Source organism: Ptychodera flava, chromosome 9, assembly GCF_041260155.1.
Source record: "Ptychodera flava strain L36383 chromosome 9, AS_Pfla_20210202, whole genome shotgun sequence".
NCBI classification, from domain to species: Eukaryota; Metazoa; Hemichordata; class Enteropneusta; family Ptychoderidae; genus Ptychodera; species Ptychodera flava.
The window spans coordinates 33059718-33081917 of NC_091936.1; the positions used below are offsets into that span (position 1 = coordinate 33059718).

Genomic DNA, 22200 nt, shown 5'->3' on the forward strand with positions numbered 1-22200 from the left:
TTATGAATAAAGAAAAAAAAAGTTGGAAAACTTTGTCTCGTACCCCAGAAATTTCATATTACACTGTATGTATATTTTTAGCTATATACGAGCCTAGACAACCCCAAACAAATATGGCCGACTGGATACCTGAATGTGTCGATTACAGTGTACGTCAGATTTGGCGAGAGCCAGCTGTAAGTCATCAAAATGTTTACATTTCTTGGTCTCCAGGGGTGTAAAATGCAACCTCACATAAGCTCTTGTGAGAAGAGTATTCGCATTTCATTTTGTGTTATCAGTTTAGGGATGATATCTCGATTTTTGATGAGCCCTGGGCCCACGGCGCGGTGCGGTGTTTGGCTTTGACTGACATCCAATTATGTATTCTTATATTGTGGTATGGTGGATGGACTGAGTACACGTACATATAACACATGTTCATGCTGTACATGTATATACGAGTTGTGCCAGCTCGTCATCGTTTTAGGAACATGCAGCACTAAGCACTGACCCAGGTCTTAGTGGCAAGTTATGCATTCACACTGTACGTATATGTACGTATATGAACACCACACTGCAGTTTCCGCCGTGGGCACAGGCGTGCTGTTTTCTGGGTAGTTTCTATGGTGATTAGGCTACGGAAGAGAACGTCGAAACGTAGAATAAACTACACTTATAGAAACTACCCAGAAAACAGCACGCCTGTGGCCGTGGGCCACAGTTGTGCAGCCTGCGCTCAGCATGCACGCACAGTCACTTCATCACTGTGCTCAACGGAAGCTAGCTGCAGTATTGTAGTAGCTCGAGGTTTTGCCTGGGTATTTGGGTTGGAGGGCAAAACCCATCCAACCCAAATACCCAGGCAAAACCTCAACTACAGTACTGCAGCTAGACGGTGGGGTCCAGACACTTCGCACCAAAACCAGTTCGCCCCACACAACTTCGTCCCAAAACCATTTCGCACCAAAACCACCTCGTCCCAAGTACTACCTCGTCCAACGCCACTTCGCCCCAAGTACCACCTAGTACTAAAACCACTTCACTAAAGTATAGTTCCGTCAACTCGTCCTAAAACAGGCTAAAACATCGATGCCACGATGTATCATAACGTTGTTTTTACCTACAACTTGGCTACCACGAACCATTTATTCTTCCATGAAACCATACGGTATATTACAAAAAAAAAAGAAACACGCAAACTACTAAATGGTACATTTCAGGTGCCGTGCGCGGTATTGCACGATGCGATGTCATTTTCTCGAAATGTGTACAATTTCAAGATTTCAGTCCTGGGATGATAGAAAGGTGATTAAAACTTCACTGGCAGTGGTCGGTTATTTTCAGCTTTTAACGGTTAGCGATAAATTGGAGAGTGAAGTGGCATTGTTTTTGGGGCGCAATGGGTTTTGGGCGACGTGATTTTTGGGGCGAAGAGGTTTTGGTACGAGGTTGTTTTGGTGCGAAGTGGTTTTGGTGCGAAATGGTATGGGACGAGATGGTATGGTGCGAAGTGGTTTTGGTGCGAAGTGTCTGGGAACCTAGACGGAGGCCAAATCAAACTCAGAGTGCAGGCAGTAGCCCCTTTGCTATTTCAAACTTCGTTGAAATTGTAATTCAATGTTCTGAATATAACTCTTTTCATCCAAAGGCATAAATACTTTCTCACATTAAATGTTCTCCTTTCTGTACTATTGGTGATAGTCATGTAGCTCTCCAGTTCATTAAACAGTACAGGGATGTTGTAGATGAAAATCTATCTGATGGATAGATTTATTTCATTTGTGAGCTCTGAAACCCACATACCTTTGATAGGTCTGAAATAAATATATATAACCTTAATGTCTTTGTAAATTGTAGCACCAGCCTGTGCAAGCATTGAAATGGATTCTTTATATGATTTTCAGTCTCACAATCCTATTTCATTACATACAAATATTCTTACTCTTTTCAGAGTGTCTTGAAACTTGCAGTACAGCTTTTCCCTAATGTTCAAACCAAAAACAAACAACAAATAATGAAAACTGTACTCACAATCAATATTTTTACATTAAGTACAAGTTGCTCATGACAGATTCCTTATTTTTTTTTTCATTTACTTTTTTAAGGCAATAAGTTAGTAAGCATCATAATAAGTGAACAAACTGTCTGACTCCATGGACCACAGAGACAAGAACAACTCTTCTGAGTATACGGACGACTTGAGAGCATCTATCTGGAAGGATGTCAAGGAAGATAGGGCCAGACTACTACATGATATTGAACAGCATGACAGCAGGTACGTATACAATTACAAAGTCCTGTTACTCTTGATGGAAAGAATTTACATCGGGAGCAGCCCAACTGTTATATCAATCAAAATTACAAGCACTTGTATATAATGGCACAATAAAACACTGCACATGATGTGAAAATGTGGTGACCGTTTTAACAATTTTGATTTTATTCAAGTGCTTTTGACCTGTGTTTAATCACAATCACTCCACCCTGTATACCAATATCAATTGCAGTAAACAGATCACATTGGACGGTCATCTATTTTTAGTCCCCACGGACACCGTCCGGGGGGACTTATAGGTTTGGTCATGTCCGTGCGTGTGTGTGTCCGTGCGTGCGTGCGTGCGTGCGTGCGTGTGTGCGTCCGTGCGTGCGTCCGTCCGTTCACGCAGATATCTCAGAGATGCAAGAAGTGATTTCATTCAAACTTGGTACAAGGATTACTTCATATGTCATACAGATGCACGTCTATTTGTTTTGTGATACGATCCAATATGGCCGCCAGGCGGCCATTTTATTACGATTTTTTCATGTACAGAGCCATAACTCAGACATGTTTCAACCGATTTTATTCAAAGTTGGTACAAGGACATTGACCAATGTCATAGATATGCACGTCATTTTGTTTTGTGATACGATCCAATATGGTCGCCAGGCGGCCATTTTATTACGATTTTTTCATGTACAGAGCCATAACTCAGACATGTTTCAACCGATTTTATTCAAAGTTGGTACAAGGACATTGACCAATGTCATAGATATGCACGTCATTTTGTTTTGTGATACGATCCAATATGGCCGCCAGGCGGCCATTTTATTACGATTTTTTCATGTACAGAGCCATAACTCAGACATGTTTCAACCGATTTTATTCAAAGTTGGTACAAGGACATTGACCAATTTCATAGATATGCACGTCATTTTGTTTTGTGATACGATCCAATATGGCCGCCAGGCGGCCATTTTATTACGATTTTTTCATGTACAGAGCCAGATCTCAGACATGTTGCAACCGATTTTATTCAAAGTTGGTACAAGGACATTGACCAATGTCATAGATATGCACGTCATTTTGTTTTGTGATACGATCCAATATGGCTGCCAGGCGGCCATTTTATTACGATTTTTTCATGTACAGAGCCATAACTCAGACATGTTGCAACCGATTTTATTCAAAGTTGGTACAAGGACATTGACCAATGTCATAGATATGCACATCAATTTGTTTTGTGATACGATCCAATATGGCCGCCAGGCGGCCATTTTATTACGATTTTTTCATGTACAGAGCCATAACTCAGACATGTTTCAACCGATTTTATCAAACATTGGTACAAGGACATTGACCAATGTCATAGATATGCATGTTGATTTGTTTTGTGATACAATCCAATATGGCCGCCAGGCGGCCATTTTATTGCAATTTTTTCATGTCCGGAACCATAACTCAGACATGTTTTAACCAATTTTATTCAAAGTTGGTACATTGACGAATGTCATATATATGCATGTCAATTTGTTTTGTGATACGATCAAATATGGCTGCTGTGTGGCCATTTTGTTACGATTTTTTCATATGCAGAGGCATAACTCAGGCATATTTCAACCGATTTTATTTAAAGTTGGTACAAGGACATTGACCTATGTCTTACATATGTACGTCGATTTGCTATGTGATACGATCCAATTTGGTCGCTAGGCAGCCATTTTATTACGATGTTTTCATGTACAGAGCAGTAACTCAGACATGTTTCAACGGGTTTTATTCAAAGTTGGTACAAGGAGATTGACTAATGTCATACATATGCATGTCAATTTGTTATGTGATACGATCAAATATGGCTGCTGTGTGGCCATTTTGTTACGATTTTTTCATGTCCGGAACCATAACTCAGACATGTACCGGTATCAAGCAAAGTGACTTATTTATACATATGTATGTCGATTGGTTTCACGAGATGGTCCAATATGGCCACATGGTAGCAATTTTGTTATGGTTGTTTCATGTCGAGAGCCATAACTCTGGCAAGTCTCAACTGATCTTATTCAAAGTTGGTACATGTACATTGACTTACGTCATACATATACATGTTGATTTTTTAAACAGTAAGATCAAATATCACTGCATGGCGGTGATTTTGTTACAATTTTCAGATGTACAGAGCCATAACTCAGACATATTTCCACCAGTATCATTCAAAGTTGGTACAAGGACAATGACCTATTTCATACATATGCTCGTCAATTTGTTTCACGTCATGTAGCAGCAACATGTCAATTATTGAAGTTTCGTAAGTAGGCTGATATGTCAAGAAATACGTACTGCATCAAATTCATGAAACTTTATACAGATGTTAACTGATGTAAGGTCACATTGCTTTAACATTGAAAAAGACATTTATCAGTGTCATTTTAATTAATTTGTAATTGCATAAGTAATGAACTTTCCTAATTAGGGTGATATAGCCACAAATTAATACAACGTCAAATGTGATGAAACTTGATACAGCTGTTGATCTCATAGTGTTGTAAATACTGCATCAAACTTTATGAAATATGGTACCAGTGATAATCTGTCAAGTGTTAGAATTGTATGCAAAAATGTTTTGCAACATCCTGTTGATTAATTCCTAGTTGACTCATTTTATGAACTTTAGGATGGTGGCCTACATTGGTTTTATGTTTTCATCACCATGGAACTCATTCTTGGCCATTGAGCGCCATCTGTATCAAAGTATTTTTATCACAGACCTAATTAATGAAGAGGACTCTATCCTCTTAGGACATGTAATCAAAGTACCATTAACAAGTGGGGACTGTGTCATCAACGATGACTTTTTATTTATACTCTTCGGAGTGAAAAAACAAAACAAAACAAAACAAAAACAGGCATTTTTAAGTAAAACAAACATGCGCTTTTTTGAAAGATAAGCTTCTCATTATCTTCAACGATAGAGCTAATAGAAAATGTACCACTTTTTTTACCCCGCGCACTAACTTGAATATTTCCATAGTGTTGACACTAATTTTTTTTGTGGTGCATGTAATGGTGCAGCAGGCATGAAAGATCCCAACTTGGATTTACGTCATGATATTTGAGGATACAGAAAGGGCAAAATTGGCTTGACTTTAGTTTCCCTTCTACTTCAGAGAAGCTGCAATCTTCTCTTTGAAGTGTTGATGTCAGAAACAAATACTTTACTTGACCCAAGATTGAATCTCACATTCACTGTAGGGACAAAGTACATTTTGAATTTATGAACATGTAGGTTTTTTCCAAAACTTACATGTTTTTGGAAAAGTGTTAATCAAACACGTTGTTTTGTTTGCTTGTTTACAGCTCTCCTGGCAATCAAAATGGTGACCATTTCAATGGAGATTTTAACCTTGACACCTTGAGGTCAAGGAGTACAGTCCTAAGAGAAGATGGTCATGCTAGCAGATATGAAAACCATGCGAAGCCAAACAGAACAACAGCACAGCTGTCCCGTGGAGGGGCTACATATCGTATTGACTCAAGTGAAGTGTTGAATAACAGCAGATCCAGGACTGGCAGTCATAGTAGCAGCAGTGGTAACATCAGTGATGTACGGCAAATAAATAGAACAAGTGATCCGTCCAAGGTAGTATTCAACGCACTATCCCCAGTGTCAGGCAACAGAAGTGACAGAGCTAAAAACGGAGCAACCAGCGGACAGATTTCAGGAGAAGGCCAGAAACACAAAATGGCGGATGCCAGTACAACAGTACCTGACACACCAAGAACAAAGCAGCTGAAAGATCTACGAGCCAAGAGACTTCAATACTTTGAAAAGCAGTTCCAAGAATCTACAATAAACCAAGGAACAGAAAAGTCGCAGAAGAGGTCACCTAGGAAGATGACACTGAAAGATGTGTCACCCAGGAAAATTGATAGCATGGCAACAAAGGATATAAACTTAGATTTCACTGTACTTAAAGAGAAACAAGGGAACACAGATGCTGCATCATTTAAAGGGCACTCACCAGGTACACCAGCAGGCAGCAAGCCCCAAGGATTGAAATCCCAGCCACTGAAACAAGGGAACTATGAACGTGTTGATAACGTTACCAGCCTGGCTAGTGGCCACGAACATCAAAGAGATTTTACAGTTGTAAACAGTGTGGAGGATGTTTTACGCTCTGAAGATGATAAGTTTCACCATAGTGTTGATCCTGTTGTTGACCTCCTCGGTCTACAGAAAGCTCTTAAAGACGGGGATGAGGGACTTAGAAGATACTTACAGGAAATGGGAAGACAAGGTCAAGCCAGCCAAAGCAGTCATCTATTGGATAAAAGGACTATAAACAAAACTTCAAAGGGGAATATGAAAAATCAGAGCAGAAACTCACCAAGAGGTCATTTGTACAGAAGCCCTACTGGTGGGATGAATCAAGTCCAAAATTCCAGTAGAAATGGGTCAGATTCACCAAAAAACAAAATGTCCCTTAAAAGTGGTAAAGAGAATAATGAAAAGCATTTCCCTGTGACACAGAATAAATGGGAAGAGAGGATTTTCCAAGAAACCCAAACCACCAAAACACCACCGAAATTAAGCAAAGACAGTAACCTCCCAGATCGTAGATCAAAAATTGAAAGCCCATACGTCACCTCCAATGAACTGGAAAATCTTGGCCTGTATGAAGACTTGTTTATGGGGCACAGAGAAGATGACAGATTAAACAATCAAGTAAGGAATCGCAATTCATCACTTCTGAAGAGTAATCCTGATTTCAAGAGAAACTATGAAAGTAATAATCTGCAGACCAGTGTATATTTGACAGAGGTAGCAGAGGATGAGCTTGATGTAGTGAATGGCCCAGTTAAGAATCAGAAGCAGTTAATTGAGGGACATGAAAACAGCTCTGATTCAGATCCAGCTGATGAAACTGCGAACAGTAGATATCATAAAGTGCAAAACAAATGGAAATCAGCTGTTGCAACAGAAAGTGATCGTGAAAACAAAAGTGATGTTGAACTTGAAACCCACCGTCCTGATGTCCGTCCCATTTCACCACTGAAAGATGTCAAATTAAATTTCAAAATAGCTGAGAACCACCAGCCCCCAGCTTCTGACTGGGACATAACAAATGTTGGCAGTAGCATGGTCAGCCCGAGACTTCCAACTCCCAAGAAACCTGCAGGTGTACCAAAGTTACTCCTTCAACCGTCATCTTCTGAAGAGGAGAGTGATCATCTGGAATTCATGGATTTTCCGAAAAAGAGGCAAAAAAGAAAAAAAGAGAAGCCATCTGAAGCGGATGACCAGTCTGATTTCACAATGATCACGGAACTAGCACCTGGCAAGATCAAAGTAGGCAAACAGAAACAAAGAGTGATGAAGACAGACCTCACTTTAACATTATCTCTTGACAGTACTGTGTCAGGTGGCAGTGAGTATCCTGATCCAGAGATGATGTCTGATTTGAAAGGTTCAAATGTCAAGCAAGATCCTCAGGGACAACCACATGCCACCGTTGATGGTGATCAGTTGTCTCATAAATATTCCAGCACAGCCAAGGCCAGGGTCAAGAAACCCCACACTGTTGACACTGAGCCACTATCCAAGTTGTCACATTCTGTGAATACATCAGACAGCTCCAAAGCATCTACCTACAAGCAATTACCACGTAAAAGTCCAGATCTCATAAAAACTGCTGAGGAGCATGCAGAACAAAATAAGAAATTACGCCGCAGTAAAAATGATTTAATGAATGAAATGTATGATGACTGGATCGATACCCATTCCAAGCAAGCCACTCATAACGTGTTCATCAATGAAAAATTAGATGATGTTTTGTCCCCAAGAACTGACTATTTCAACCACACAGCAGGTTCCGAGCAAGTTCTGAAGGGAAAACCAACAGGCAGATCAGGTGTTTCAGTAGAAGATTTCCTTACAGGTATTCCATATGGGAAGTCTAATGCAGACAAGAAAAGGGACAGTCAGGATCAATCCGGAAAAGGAGAGACAACAACCGTAAAGCCTTTTGCAAGAGCTGAGATGATTTTAGGCGCAAGGAGTAAGAGTCAAAGTGACGGTACGGATGAAGTGAGGAAAGGCCATGTTGAAACCTACAAGCTGCTAGAGAAGAATTTCTCCGATGTTGAGAAGAAGCTTGCGGAGTTAGGATTGGAGCATCTCCTCGACGAAAGCAATGATCTCAGCCAAGCTGCTGATATGAAGATTCAAATGATCAAGATGTGCCCTGAATGCGATGCTGTAAACCGTGAACACATAACGTGGTGTCTGGAGTGTGGATGCGTGTTAATCGGTGTGCAGGCAGAGCCTCACCCGGATGCTGTCAAAGCCATCGCAAGTAACTACACAAATGAGAATGGAGATGTGCAACTTAATGATATCCCAGAATTGAACAAAAACAATGAAAACTCGGGCAAAGAGGAGAGATCATCAGACAGCAAGATGCCGCAGGAAAAACCTCCCCCACCCAGTGAGACACATCCTCAAATTTTGCCAGTTTTGTCTGAGGGATCTCATCGTATACATACATCTAACAGTGATCTTCCCAGCAGTAATGACCCTGTTGTGCAGAGAAATGCAGTCGAGAGGCCTCTGACAGCATATGAGCAGTACTTACTTCACTTAGAGAGAGAGAAGCAACAACAGCTAAACTTGCAGCAGCAAGATATTTCTGCCATCGTACCAGAAACAAAGAATGTCAGTTTTGCTCCATCAAGTAGTATGGCTCAGTCTGAAAGACCCGTTGAAAATTTGGACTTCAGCTCTAATGAAGATGTCTCTGATGGCAGTGTCAGAGAAGAAGAGATTGGTCAAAATGTATCAGCTCTATTGGAGAGTCCTGCACGGCCAGAGAATGCAGTCAGTGTAGTATCAGACTCCAGTGATGTGCCAGATGATGAGCCTCATCCTCTCTTCGCAAAGTTCCTCAGCGATCCAAGGATCCGACCAGGAGAAACTCTCAATGATGAAAGATTCCGGGCAGGAGGTGCCTCTCCGTCAGCAGCCAGTCGGCCCAGACCAAGCAGCGCTGATCCGAAAAGAACAGTGAGAGAGAAAACGCAGACGAGGCCTTCTTCCTCAGGCACGAAGAGCAGGACCAGGCAGTACATCGAGCAAGAATTCTACCAGCGTCACTGGGCAAGGTCAAGTACTGGATGGGGCTCATACAAGGAAAATGAACTCAGTACATGGTCTAGCGTTGATGCAAGCAAAAAATCATCTCAGAAACAGAGACCAGTCAGTGGAAGGAAGTCCTCCCGAACGGCAACGGAGAATAACACAGAACACAGCAAAAGTGCGCGACCCGTATCTGCCAGTAAACCGAGATCCAGCAATACTCCAGAAAACTTCAACAACAACAACAGCACGAAAAAACCACGGCCCACTTCAGCAAAACAAAACAGAAGAATGAAAAGCGATCAGATTTTGAAACTTCATCAAGGCCAAGGTCATCTAGATCTCAGAGAACAGCCGAAGGTCAGGACAACTACTTCCAAGTCAATGTAGCTCAGCTGTCTGGTGAGTACAAAGATGAGAAATTATCCATGTGGTTTGCTGGATATGTATACAATGCCATCAAATGTAATCAATCACTTTCCCCAGTAAGCTACATGTTGGTCCAATGGAATGGATAATAGTTATTAAATTCTTACTTGTCTGTACCATTTTGTGGCACAGACAAGCATGAATGTCTAAGAATTGAAATGTTTTCTCCTATATTGAAAGGTTTCTCTCAAATCGGTATGTTTTGCTGCAGTCTTGATTACCGGTAGTTTTAAAAAATTGATTTTGTAAATGTTGTTGAAGTTGATCATTTATTCTGTCAACAGAAAGCACTTCCCGACCTCTGAACAGCTATGGTGCAAGTAATGTGCCACCACTTACACTAAAGTTACTACTAGAGGTAAGAACAAAAGTTATAATATGCAGACGTCTTATCACTGACAGTCAGCAACATAGGTTTACAGACACTTTATAAATATTTCATTTGTCATCACATCTCTCATGGCGCAGAATCAATGAAATCCAGGAAAGCAGATACACTATGGATTGTACAAGGAATAAAACAGTGTCGGAGGGTAAAACATGGGAAACAGTATGGGTAAAAAGTCTGCAAGCTTCATAAGATGTAACTTGACGTACTGCAAACCTTATATATCGGTAAAATGGTAAACAAAAAATTCATTGAATTATTGGCATTTCACTGTTGTTATTTGATTGCTTGGATAATGGTAGTGGCAGTTTATGAATATATTAATTTCATGACTCAAGTTTTGGAGGCTCAGCGTTTGGCCTACACGTAGATGAAGCTCTTGACCTTTGTTGTTACAGTGGATACTGTACATCTACGTCATGAAATTTCTCTCGTAATTCGAAAGTTCAGACCGTAGTCAGGTCTAGATATATGAATATGCACCTCCACATTAGCAACAAAACTAAAACACAAGGACTCAAAATTTGTCAAGTGGATGTATTATGTCAGACTCTAATATTTATGACCGATTTTTTACAAAATTTTCACTTCAGACACAAATTTTGATCACAGTAGAAGTATGGGTCACTTTTTTAACGTTGTCATGTGTACTATACATGTATGTATTTGTGAGAGAATGGGATGGAAAAGGTGCAGCTTTCATTTTTCAGAATTATTTTACTGTCTTTCAGAGTCCAAGAGATGCTCAAAGTCTATCAATTTGGCAGTTGCTACCAGATGAAATTATTCTTGAAATATTTTCATTTTTAAGTCACAAAGACTTGGTGAGATGTGCTCAAGTCTGTCATCTTTTTGATAGACTTGCCAGAGATGAGACGTTGTGTAAGTATACAAGATTATGACAAACATTTCATGGGCATTATCTTTGACACTTAACCCTTTAAGTGCTGTAATTTTTCCCACCAAAATTTTACTACCACATTTTACCAATCTTTTCTGAATTTTTCTGAAATTTTTTTGATAATTTTGGACCGAATGGACACAATGTTTTATTGGCTGCAGTTTTTTATCAAAATTTTGGCAAAAACCTGTGAAAAATTGACTGTGGTATATTTTATAAAGGTGAAAAAAATTGACGTTAGTGTTCAAAGGGTTAAAGGGACACTAGCTGTAACTGCCATGTTCCATATGCCAAATATCCTGTACTTGTAACTCCACTGTCAGTGATGTGGAGGTTGATTCTCCATTGTTTTCCATCGCGTGGTGTTCTCAGAAATTATTGGACCAGTAATAATCAAATTTGGTAACGTTCCCTGGGATGACTTCCTTCTCCGTGTTTCCTTCATGTTTCTCTCACAAGGTGAGAATGTCTCCCTCTGCTTGAAAATTTTGAGGAGATTTTGTTTTGCTTGAGCAGGACAGAAATAAGTCATGCAAATTTATGTTATGCAAATTAGGTTTTTCAGTTTACAGCATGAATCAAGTAGGAAAGTTTCCATTTTCTTGCTCCCTTCCATCGGATAAATATTTTCAAAAATATATAAAAAGCTTACACAAAATATTCACACTTCCTTGATACAGGTTCATACCCAGTAAATGTAAATGTAAACCTTGATCACTTGAAATGAAATTATGTCTCCATTGTTTCAACTTTACAGGGAGACAGATAATCCTTGAAAAGAAGTCTCTTTGTGATGACTGGTTAGAGGAGATTGGTAAGAAGTGCCCAACCACTCTCTCTTTGGAGCAATGCCGTGGAGCAAGAGTATCTAGTGTTGGTCTGAGAAGTCTCTTCAGGGCATGTAGTGCTAGTTTAGAGGTGAGACCAAGAAGGCAAAGTAAAAATTGAAAGAAACTGACTGTATCAAAGTATTTTGCCAGATGCTCTGTGAGTAAATTTTTGAAACACATTAGTTGCATTGTCATCATTGATGACTTCATAGATGATTTGTTGATCATGAATATTCTAGAGAAATACGATGTATGAGGGTATTTAGCTGTAACTGATGGTTTTACACTATTTTGTTCCACTGTCAACCACAGTTTCTTATTGCCCAAAGCAAATTGAGATCGACAATATACTGCTTGTTGACAAATGAATTTTTGTCCAGACTGTACTAGACTTCAAATGTAAACAGTAACCACATTATGCACATGAAGACACTATGTTGACATGCTAGTACTGGGTATTTCAACATGCTCCGGTTAGTAGAACAGGAACTTGCAATTGACGTACAAAACAGAAATTATAATGATGAATTCATCAGAAGTTACAGCTGTCTCTTTGAGATTTATACAATATACTGTTACAGTACAGTAGTTTGAACAGCTTGCACAAATGTTGGATAGTAAATCAGCACTCATTGAAAGGACAAAATCACACAATTTGGGTCAGCATATGGTGTTTGACTATGTCCAGGATTTGAAAGTCAACGGCATTATGATGCAGTTTGATCTTTTGAGAAAGATTAATAATTACTGCAACAGAACCAATGTATGGTGAGAGACTAATGCAACATGCTGTATGTTCTGTTTGAAGGAACTCAATGTTAGCGGATGTAGTCAAGGTGAACTCACTGGAGATTCAATACTACTTCATGCTACCAGGTGTCCTAACTTATCAGTCATCGATGCCAGCTGGTGTAATGTCAGTGACAATGGCGTGATTGCATTGGTAGACAGCTCACAAAGGTAAGTTTTCCAATTTGTACCATAGAAGGCTGCAACCTGTGATGATTACTTGTTTCCAATGACAAGTACCATTTTAATTTCATGGGATGAAGTCTGGGAATGTAGAGTAGATGTATTAGGCACCGTGCTGTTACATTTAGTCCCTGTGAGGATGACGTCTTGGGGACTTCTAGATTTGTCTCTGTCTATCCATGTGTACATCCAGCCATCTGTCTACATATTAGTGTCTTTTGATTATGAATTTGACTTGAGGAATTAAGACTCTTCAATCTGGCAGATAGGACTGTGTCTTTGATAATTTGTGTATTTTAGTTACCGTGATCAAATTATCATAGACAAACTTTCCAAGGCATCATCGCAAAACACATGTCTGGCCCTGTGCCCTCGAAGTGTGCTGACTGAAGGTACATACACCTTCATCTACTTTTGCCCATTGTCTATTGAAGTTCCATCACCTTGTCTTTTATCCTCTCTTTGGTATCAGGTTGGAGTCTGTGTGTCTAAATGGTTGCCAGGCGATAACAGATGAAGCTGTCTGTGCTCTTGTTGAGAAACATGCAAATAGGTAAGTTGAAGTAAAAGTTCCCTAATTTATAACATTGCTATTTCATTTTTAATTACTGTAAAATTCCTAATTGAAGCCACAATATCTATTAAAAATTACCTTTTATTTTCCATTAGGTAAACGATTTCAAATCATAATTATTTTTTCTGGTCAACTTATGCTAATTACTTGAATTGGCACTGTAGCATAACAGCTGTCAGGTTTAACAAATTGATAATGGTTACTTTGAAGGACCTATCAACTGCTGCATGCTGACCGTTCAATTTCTTGGCAGTGCACAAAACTGTATCCCCAAACCACCATTTTCAAAGTCTTTTAATCTGTTGCAAATGATAAAGATAATCAGAATTGCCCACATACTGCTCAGTCAAAGCACAAGCAAACACGTATTGCATCATGAATTGTGGTCTCACCATTTATATAAAGTTGCATTGATTTTGCCAAAATAGATATTCATTTGACATAAATTGCTTGGCATAAAATAGTTCTCCAATATATGTTGAAGAGATATTTGTCAGTTATTCAACTGTTTACCTTCATCAACCATAAAAACAAAAGACATTCTCAGTCAGTTCCAGACACTTGGTGGAGACACCTTGCTTGTACTTAAAAAACCCTTCGAACTTCTGAGCTCATTGTTCTGCATCTTGCTATGTATTAATTACATGATTTTGTTCGTTGAAACAGAACTCGTGTAATTTGCAGCAAAAATATGCATCATCTCTGACTATATATATGTGTCTATCATTTCAGTATTTGTAAGTTAGTACATGATGTTGTTCATTTTGTATCTTGCAGTCTTGAAGTGTTGGAGCTGTTTGGCTGTTTCAACCTGACTCCTACTTCAATTCTCATGGCAGGCAGCTTTTGCAAAAACCTACGTACTTTGAACATTGGACAGTGTTATAAGGTTTGTGAGAAATCTAGTGTTTGTGGCTAATTTTACCAGTCTTAGAACAGAAGCTATTATCACACTAAAAACCACACCAAAATGTGACAGGAATGGAATTCGCCTTAGTACACCACTACACTGTGTATGATACTCTATAGAGCAATAAAATCATACCATAGACAGACACTAGTAGTGATGGCAGTTAGATGTGATTTTAATTACCAAGACACACAAACATTTATGTCCTACACACTAGTTTTGGTAGACAAACTTTCCGACATTTATCCTCCCTATCAAAACGCTGTCAGTTTCAGAGTTTAAATACAGTTTCACTTTTACTGTACTGGCCAGTAACTAAAAGCAGCTATTTGTCAAATAATGTTGAAATGGAAACTGAAGAATACATCACAAAAGTTGCAAGATAAATTAAGGCAGAGTGATATTAGTCCATGAAACCATTGTCAATCTGCAATTTTCATCATCATCATCATCATCATCATCATCATCATCATCATGTAATATATTATAATCTTCATCATCTACAGTTAACAGATGACTCTATTTCTCAATTGGCGACACATCTGAAGAATGTTGAATGTCTTGATCTGAGAGGCTGCAAACAGGTGAGCTGGCATGTCACAGATTGAATTTTAAAGGAATACATGTAGTATTATGCTAACTTTTGATGATTTTTTTTCACTATTTTTTTTTTTAAAGTTGACCATAATTTCTTGTTCTACTCCCCAAAGCATGTTGAGATACACAATATTCAGCGTATCAACTCAGTCTATACATGTGTAAACTGCATTGGTATTGTTAACAAGTGAATTCTTGTCCAGACTAGAATTCAAATGTAAACAACAACAACAGTGCATTTTATATGCTATGTTGACAAGCTAAATAGTGAGTCTTTCAAAATTCTGTTAGGAGTAGAGTAAAAACTTGCAATTGACATACAAAACAAAAATAATGGAAAAAAAATCATAAAAAGTTAGCATTTTTTGCCTTTTAAAGTATACTTTACCATCACAGTAGCAAACATAGGGACCCTGAAGTGCAATGTGATTGTATGAATGAAATAGCAAAGAAATACCAAGAGAATTGTTTTACGAATGTCTCTTTACAGATCAAAGACGATTGTGTCAGAAAGGTGGTGAGAAAGTGTCCCAGACTGCAAAGCCTAGTGTTGGCAAACTGTCCACTGATCACTGACCAAGCACTTGTTGAAATAGCCACCTACCTGTCATCAATAAAGTAAGTATGCCACCGCTAATCTGTAATAATTGTGCAGTTACAGTAGATTTAACATTGAAATATTACACAGTAACAGTATAATTTACATTCTCATAGAAAAAATAACATTATAGACAGATGATCTACCAATTGTTTCTTTCAGATGTACTAAATTATATTCAAAATTAAAGACATGATAGCATCTCATTGAATTAACACAATGATTGTCATCTCATTGAACTGACACAGGTTATACGAGGCCAACTTTCTTTTAGTTAGACTAAGGTCAAAGTCAGCAGGTGGCCAGTGGTTCAAAGCACTTTCTGTATTGCATTGTAGAACATTTGAGACTGCAATAAGTATGCCCAGATGTTGACGCTTTCAAAATGGATGTGCAGAGGATAATTTGCATCAGACGTGATTGCCCATGTTTTTGGCCATATTGTGTTGTTAGTAAGACCTGACAGAGCTGGAGTGTGGTCTACCTATAACTTTAGCTGGCAGTGCAGCATATTTTCAACAACTTACAATTTGTGAAATACAGATGTACGCTAGAATATCGATTTTGATGACAAACATTAAATGTACGTTACAGGTCTTTAGATGTGAGTGGCTGTAAAAAGATCACAAATACTGGCGTAAGTTCCATAGCAATGAGTTGTCCACACCTGGTACATTTGGATATCAGTTCTACAGGCATAAATCACAGAAGGTATGATATCATATTAGTCAAAATTTTTCTACCCATTGAAGACATACTCAAATGCATGATGCCTACATTTGTGGCCAGCCTTGTCCTTAACTTATAGGCCAGTGTACCAATATTTGTAGAAAACATCTCATTTTCAGACCAAATTTCCTTAGTTTTGGCACCATTATCAACAACGTTACGCTTAACCAAATAGTTACTTGTTATCCATGACTGTCTCTGTCATCTTATGTATTCTTCTTGAAAACCATTGGTTCACATGTGTTCAAATTTTTGTACGTTATGACCTGATAACCCTACTTACAGCCAAACTCAAGATCAGCAAAATCCTGCTCATGTGAAAATTACAAAACCGGACATGATCACATCTCTGTTTGATGATAGCAAGTGAAAAGCCTGTTTAAAGATATTGTAAAATAAGATTTATTTAGTATTGAAAAAAATTGAGAGTATGAATATCTCTATCTTCCCGTAGTGCATTCTACATTATAGAGCCTTGGTTGTCACTTTCACATGTCACAGTTTTTCAGTGTATGATGAAGTGATGACCTATACCCTGTCGGTGTCTTGTTTTTCATGTGTCAAATATTACCACACTGTCACTACAATATTACACCTCACAAAGTTTTTTCATAAGTGGATTCTTGCTCATGATATCTGTTAACCCTTTGAGTGCCAAGGTCACTTTTTGTTGCCTCTCTAGAATATAACGCTGACAATTTTTACTCAGATTTTTTCCAAAATTTTGGTCAAAAACTGTAGCCAATGAAAAGTTATGGCCATTTGGTCCAAAACCAGGAAGAAAATTATAGAAAAATTCAAAAAAATCTGTACAATGTTGCACTGAAATTTTGGCGGGAAAAATTACAGCACTCAAAGGGTTAATCAGTGCCCACATATCACATATTATGTGTTACATAATATTTACACACATGTTGTTTCTACAGATGTTAGAAGTTTATGTTTTCATGTATTTTTCTTTGTTGACTAAATGTCCCATTTGCAGTGTCTCAGCCATTGCTAGCTACTGCAACAAACACTTGGAAACATTAAAGTTGAGTTTTTGTTCAGATATAACTGAAGCTAGCATTATCAAGTTAGCTGGAAATTGCAAAAAGTAAGTTCTATGTGTGTTTGCCTTGTATTATTTCAGTGTGTTGTTTGTTAATTTTGATGTTTTGCTAACTTTGCCGTTCTGCACTGTGTTGTGCTGTGATTAATTTTGTTAAAATATTTTCTCTTTGCAGTGCTATGCTGTATTATCTGACCAAAGTCAAAATCTTTTCAAATTATTTCAGTTTATATTCTTACGCTGGTCTGCTCATTGAAACATGCTAAATTATCAGCTGTCAGATCCCTACGTCCTCCCTGCTTGTAGATATTGTTTGGCATAATTTGTGGTACATACCAGAAATTATGTCATCAGCATATTTACATGTTATATGCATACACAAGGTGTGAGTAGAGCTCTGATGGTTCATAATTCATTATGTTTCAGTGAGCAGAACAAAATATGTAACTGCTCACATGAAACACACATAACTGAAATAATAGTGACTTTGTCCATAAATTGCTTGCTATTTGATCTTAAAGAGACATTATAAGTCAGTATTTATTTCTCAGGGAAATTTTATTTTGATATCAACGTTACATTGAATCCATGCTATGAGGAAAAGGTGCAATATGAAACAAACCTGACTATTTAATTTATTACTGTAAATTATAAGAAATATAAGTAAATGTGTATAAAGTATTAGAAGTTTAGTTGATAAAGAGAATATCACTGAATTGTGCTGTTAATCCATTATGGTAAATTACTGCTCTAATGCTGCATTAGTGAAAAGCAAGTTTCTAAATACCCTTTGTAATTACACTGTTTGTATTACAAAAAGGTTTCAGGCCAATGCTATTTAAGAAATACTATTTGAGGGCTTTTTAAGAAGTTTAAAAGTAGTTTTGAAAGAAAGGTATAGCACTCACGGTCAAAATCGATATCTGTGCTAATCCACTTCCCCAATACATATACTTTTGAAACTATATTGTTCACCACATGTTATCTAATGCATTCTGCAATTTTTGCCACATGCACATGCATGTGTGAACACTATGTAAGGTTCGATTTTGAGTTCAAATTCACATGCAAGTCCTTTGTCCTTTCTGCTTTCTGCTGTTGTATACCACAGCACATACCAGAAAACATTTCACTATTAAAAACAGGAATAATATGAATTTCACAGCAACATGTCTTATGTGTCTTTTCTAAATACTCTCTTTTCTCTGTTCTCCATGGTAAAGAGTCTTGTCTTTTTTCATTCTCATCATTTTTGTTTTCTTTGCAATGATTTTTATGCTGGCTGCATCTTGCAAAAGATGAAATTTTTCTGGCTGCCTCTTGCAAAGATAAAATTTTGCTTGCTGCTTTGTGCATAAGCAACTCTGATGTATGCCTCATAATACTTCATCACCTCAACAGATGCATAATGAGACATATACAAACATACTAGATTTATGTTACTGTAAGTGGAACTTCTCACAAACCATCAGTCCAAGTTCTTTCATATGTTGTGTATTTATTGCTAGGGATTCCACAATTGTGCAAATGAGCATAAGATTTGCATGATTACATTTTTTTGGAAATTTTTTCTGCTTTATTCAAAAATATTTTCTGAAACTGCTTGTGTGTGGCTTTGAAATTTTGTTTGTAGATTCCCAGGGATGACCTTATGCAGTTTTACTTATTGCCAATGATTATGAAATATGCATATTTTTATTTGTAGTTTTTCATCTTAATCTTTGATCACAAAGCTTGTTAAAACCTACAGACTGTTAGATTTTACATTTACCTTTCAAATAGCTTGGAATGACCCAAATTTGTCCAATGATGACGAAATTTGCATACTAGATAATTTTTTTTTGTCCAATTTGCTCCTTCACATTTAAATGTGTTCTCTTTGAAATTCTTGTTTACGTACTCCTCAACGAGAATAAAATGTGTTTTCCTTTAGAATAGAAGTGTTTCTTCTCCATGTGGATCTGATAGTGCAAATTTTGAAAATACTAGTCTGGATTTCTACATTTCTTCTCTGTCAAAACGAAAGACACAGACGCTTATCAAATGCCTCTTTGTTTTGAACTTTGACCTGGGTATTACATTGAATAAATGGTTGAATACTGCTAAAACTGTTCCCATAGGTGAATAGATGGTATCATGTCATTTGCTGACAACTTGTATAGTTGTTACACTCATCTACAATCTTGTAAATTAAATTCATTCAAAGCAAAAATATTGTGTGAGCTCACTGTAAATTAGCTGTTTAAGACAGTCTAAGTTGTTCAGTAACATTGTGTTATTTCCATATAATTCATTTTTCTTCATTGTGCACACACCCATCATATATTCCCACGCTACCCAGTGTGCTTTGCGTTAATGATTGACTTGCATTTGCACCTTGCCTCGCACCTGAATTCATCACTCAAACTTTGCACCAATAGAACACTCTTACCCCCCAGTGCACTGTCTAACGTGTTTCTTAATTTTTACCTCTCCCATCATGTAACCATTTCACTACATCCAGGTTACGTATCGTTCACCTCTATGGTGTGCGTGGTTTACGCAGACTCAGCAGCATGAAAAGCCAGTACAAGTTTTTTGTGTTTGAATGATCGTCTTCGTGGAAATCAAGGTTAAAAAAGAAAATTAATGCTAAATATATTTTTACATCCGTAGATGTGCTTATAACTAATACTGCTGTTTGTGGTGAAAGGGGCAAGTCATTTCCCAAACACAAGTAATCTGATTGAGACCTACGTTCACACAAGTTCCAAACCAGTTCAAACTGGTTTTTACCAGTTTGTATCAAACTCCCCTAACAAAATATTTAAAGGGATACAGTTGTCGGAACTGCGCTCAAAGGTCGTATGGGACCCATACGACCAGTGTAGACACTGTATCCAAGGTACGATGGTGATTGATGAAAGTTAAAACATGTATGTGATAATCCATATCATAAAATTTAAATGTTTCAGTTATGATGATGAGGTGCATCTAGATATCGTGCACAAAATACATTGTTTGTAAACAAGAAACTCGCACAGGCGCAGTTCCGATGACTGTTTCCCTTTAAACTCTGTGTAATTGTAATTCTTTGAATAAAAACAAGAAAACTCCTAAGATGCTGAATGTAGTTATATTATCAGAATACTTGTGACAATATGTAATGTATGGGTTACTGGAAGTGTGCTGTCAACTTTTATATTGTCTGTTGTTTGTCATAAAGTTCCATAACTTTTCTCAGTGATCGTAAGTTTGACTTTATAAATGATGTGCACTTGTAATTTTCTGTCATCTTTATATGTGTTCTTCCGCTGTAAGACCAGTAAATACCCTTTCATGAGAGTCTTTTTTATCATCACACAAGAAAGCTTATTCAGCAGTGTAGTTAAATGTCTGGTCAGTGCTCACTTCATATTCAAAACACTTTTTGATGGGGAGAAACAGCTTTTCCCATGGTTTGGTACTTGCCAAACTTTGGGATATTCTGTGCCGTGGTCACTGTCTATTGTGCTTCACAAACAATTCACTGCTTTATACATAGTAATGATTCAGTCAGTCATTCGGTATCTGTCATTTGTGCTTCATCAGAAATTGATGATAAAAGTGATCATAGAACAGGGCACCGGCACATTTATAGTTCACTTGCTCTTCTTGTAGTCCATGTCACAATTTTTTAGATTCGAAGAGTCCATTCATAAATGTAGCACGCTCAACAATTGGCAATCCATGGCAGTACTGCTGAAAATGGCTTTTGTTAATCATAGGCTGACTGGTTCAATAATGCAAAATTTGACCGCCCAGAGTTGTTTTCAATAATCGTGTTTTGTTTATTTGGTTGCAGTTTACAGAGCTTGCACCTGTTTGGATGTAAAGGTGTGCGAAATTTACACTATCTGAATGCAATAAACCCATTCATGAAGGTCAAGACAGACGTGGCAATCGGCAGGACTTTCAACAACTGGGATTTTACAATTTATAGACAATCACACATGTTATAGTACTCGTCAGCTGCGTCGACAGGTAGCAATTTTGTAAGAAAGTCAGAACCATCTGAATGTCTACTGTTTTGCTGATGAAGTACCTGGTTGCTACTGAAGTTTTGTATATTGAAATCTCACTTTTTGATGTAATGAATGAAAAATATACTCTCTGTTTGAGAAACCCAGGCTATTTCATCTCAGTCTAATGGATGTTTTGATTGAAGGTACCTTTGCTTTGACAAGTACTTATTTAATCAGTAATCCAGCATCCTCCAGATGTACCTGTAATATTTCATCATGTATTCCTAAATTTTGTTGTATTTCTGGAAAAAATGTACTATTTACTCATCACATTGTTTCAAAGCTTTGTAGTTAGGACATTGATGTTTCTGTCACAGTATGTAAAGGGGACGTCTTTGTGAATGAATTTGTGGGTGTACTTAACATATTAATGTACATGTACTTCCAAGTCAAATATGGAATGGGGGAATTATGTACTTCCAAGTCAAATATGGAATGGGGAATTATGTACTTCCAAGTCAAACATGGAAATTGGGAACTTTATGAATTGTAGGTGGTTTGTGCAATACAATCTTGTCGTCTGGTACATTTTGTATCCAGTATTTGTATATATTGGTTGTTGCTTCACAATTTTCCCTAATGGCAAAGTTCCCAGCAAGTCTGCTATAAAGAATAATGACCTTTGTATCTGAAATTGTAAAAAAATTGCCACAAGTCCAGCTGGATCTGTTGTTGAATATGGAGCTAGACAGGCATATAGCTGCAGAAAGTTTTGAAATTTAATCGTGTAATCTTCAGTAGAACAAAATAACCAAAATTTACATCTATTGCCAGGTGGAGTGCATTTACAAATGTTTTACAAGT

The 22200-nt window shown here is 37.7% G+C and overlaps 2 protein-coding genes across 4 annotated transcripts; both read left to right on the forward strand.

Annotated features, from left to right (window-relative positions):
- Window positions 1–98: 98 nt before the first annotated feature.
- Window positions 99–21826, forward strand: LOC139140739 (uncharacterized). 3 transcript variants are annotated; one of them, XM_070710126.1, is made up of 15 exons: window positions 99–176; window positions 2088–2257; window positions 5597–9776; window positions 10088–10161; window positions 10923–11073; window positions 11850–12010; window positions 12731–12882; window positions 13367–13447; window positions 14246–14357; window positions 14885–14962; window positions 15466–15593; window positions 16168–16284; window positions 17288–17398; window positions 19857–19964; window positions 21177–21826. In XM_070710126.1, exons 2-3 carry the CDS (start codon window positions 2136–2138, stop codon window positions 9762–9764), a joined length of 4290 nt encoding a protein of 1429 aa, XP_070566227.1. In that variant the 5' UTR covers window positions 99–176; window positions 2088–2135; the 3' UTR covers window positions 9765–9776; window positions 10088–10161; window positions 10923–11073; window positions 11850–12010; window positions 12731–12882; window positions 13367–13447; window positions 14246–14357; window positions 14885–14962; window positions 15466–15593; window positions 16168–16284; window positions 17288–17398; window positions 19857–19964; window positions 21177–21826. The 3 variants fall into 3 exon arrangements, with proteins under 3 accessions (XP_070566227.1, XP_070566228.1, XP_070566229.1); XM_070710127.1 differs by lacking the exon at window positions 19857–19964; XM_070710128.1 differs by lacking the exons at window positions 17288–17398; window positions 19857–19964.
- Window positions 11536–16672, forward strand: LOC139141283 (F-box/LRR-repeat protein fbxl-1-like). The gene is made up of 8 exons (XM_070710907.1): window positions 11536–11551; window positions 11850–12010; window positions 12731–12882; window positions 13367–13447; window positions 14246–14357; window positions 14885–14962; window positions 15466–15593; window positions 16588–16672. The coding sequence occupies exons 1-8, from the start codon at window positions 11536–11538 to the stop codon at window positions 16670–16672; spliced, it is 813 nt and encodes a 270-aa protein (XP_070567008.1).
- Window positions 21827–22200: the final 374 nt, after the last annotated feature.

Coding starts and splice junctions, on each gene's coding strand:
- LOC139141283 (XM_070710907.1), top strand. Junction 12,011..12,730: donor CATGTAGTGCTAGTTTAGAG/GTGAGACCAAGA, acceptor TTCTGTTTGAAG/GAACTCAATGTTAGCGGATG. Junction 14,358..14,884: donor ACATTGGACAGTGTTATAAG/GTTTGTGAGAAA, acceptor CATCATCTACAG/TTAACAGATGACTCTATTTC.
- LOC139140739 (XM_070710126.1), top strand. CDS start 2,136: ATGGACCACAGAGACAAGAACAACTCTTCTGAGTATACGGACGACTTG. Junction 2,258..5,596: donor ATTGAACAGCATGACAGCAG/GTACGTATACAA, acceptor GCTTGTTTACAG/CTCTCCTGGCAATCAAAATG.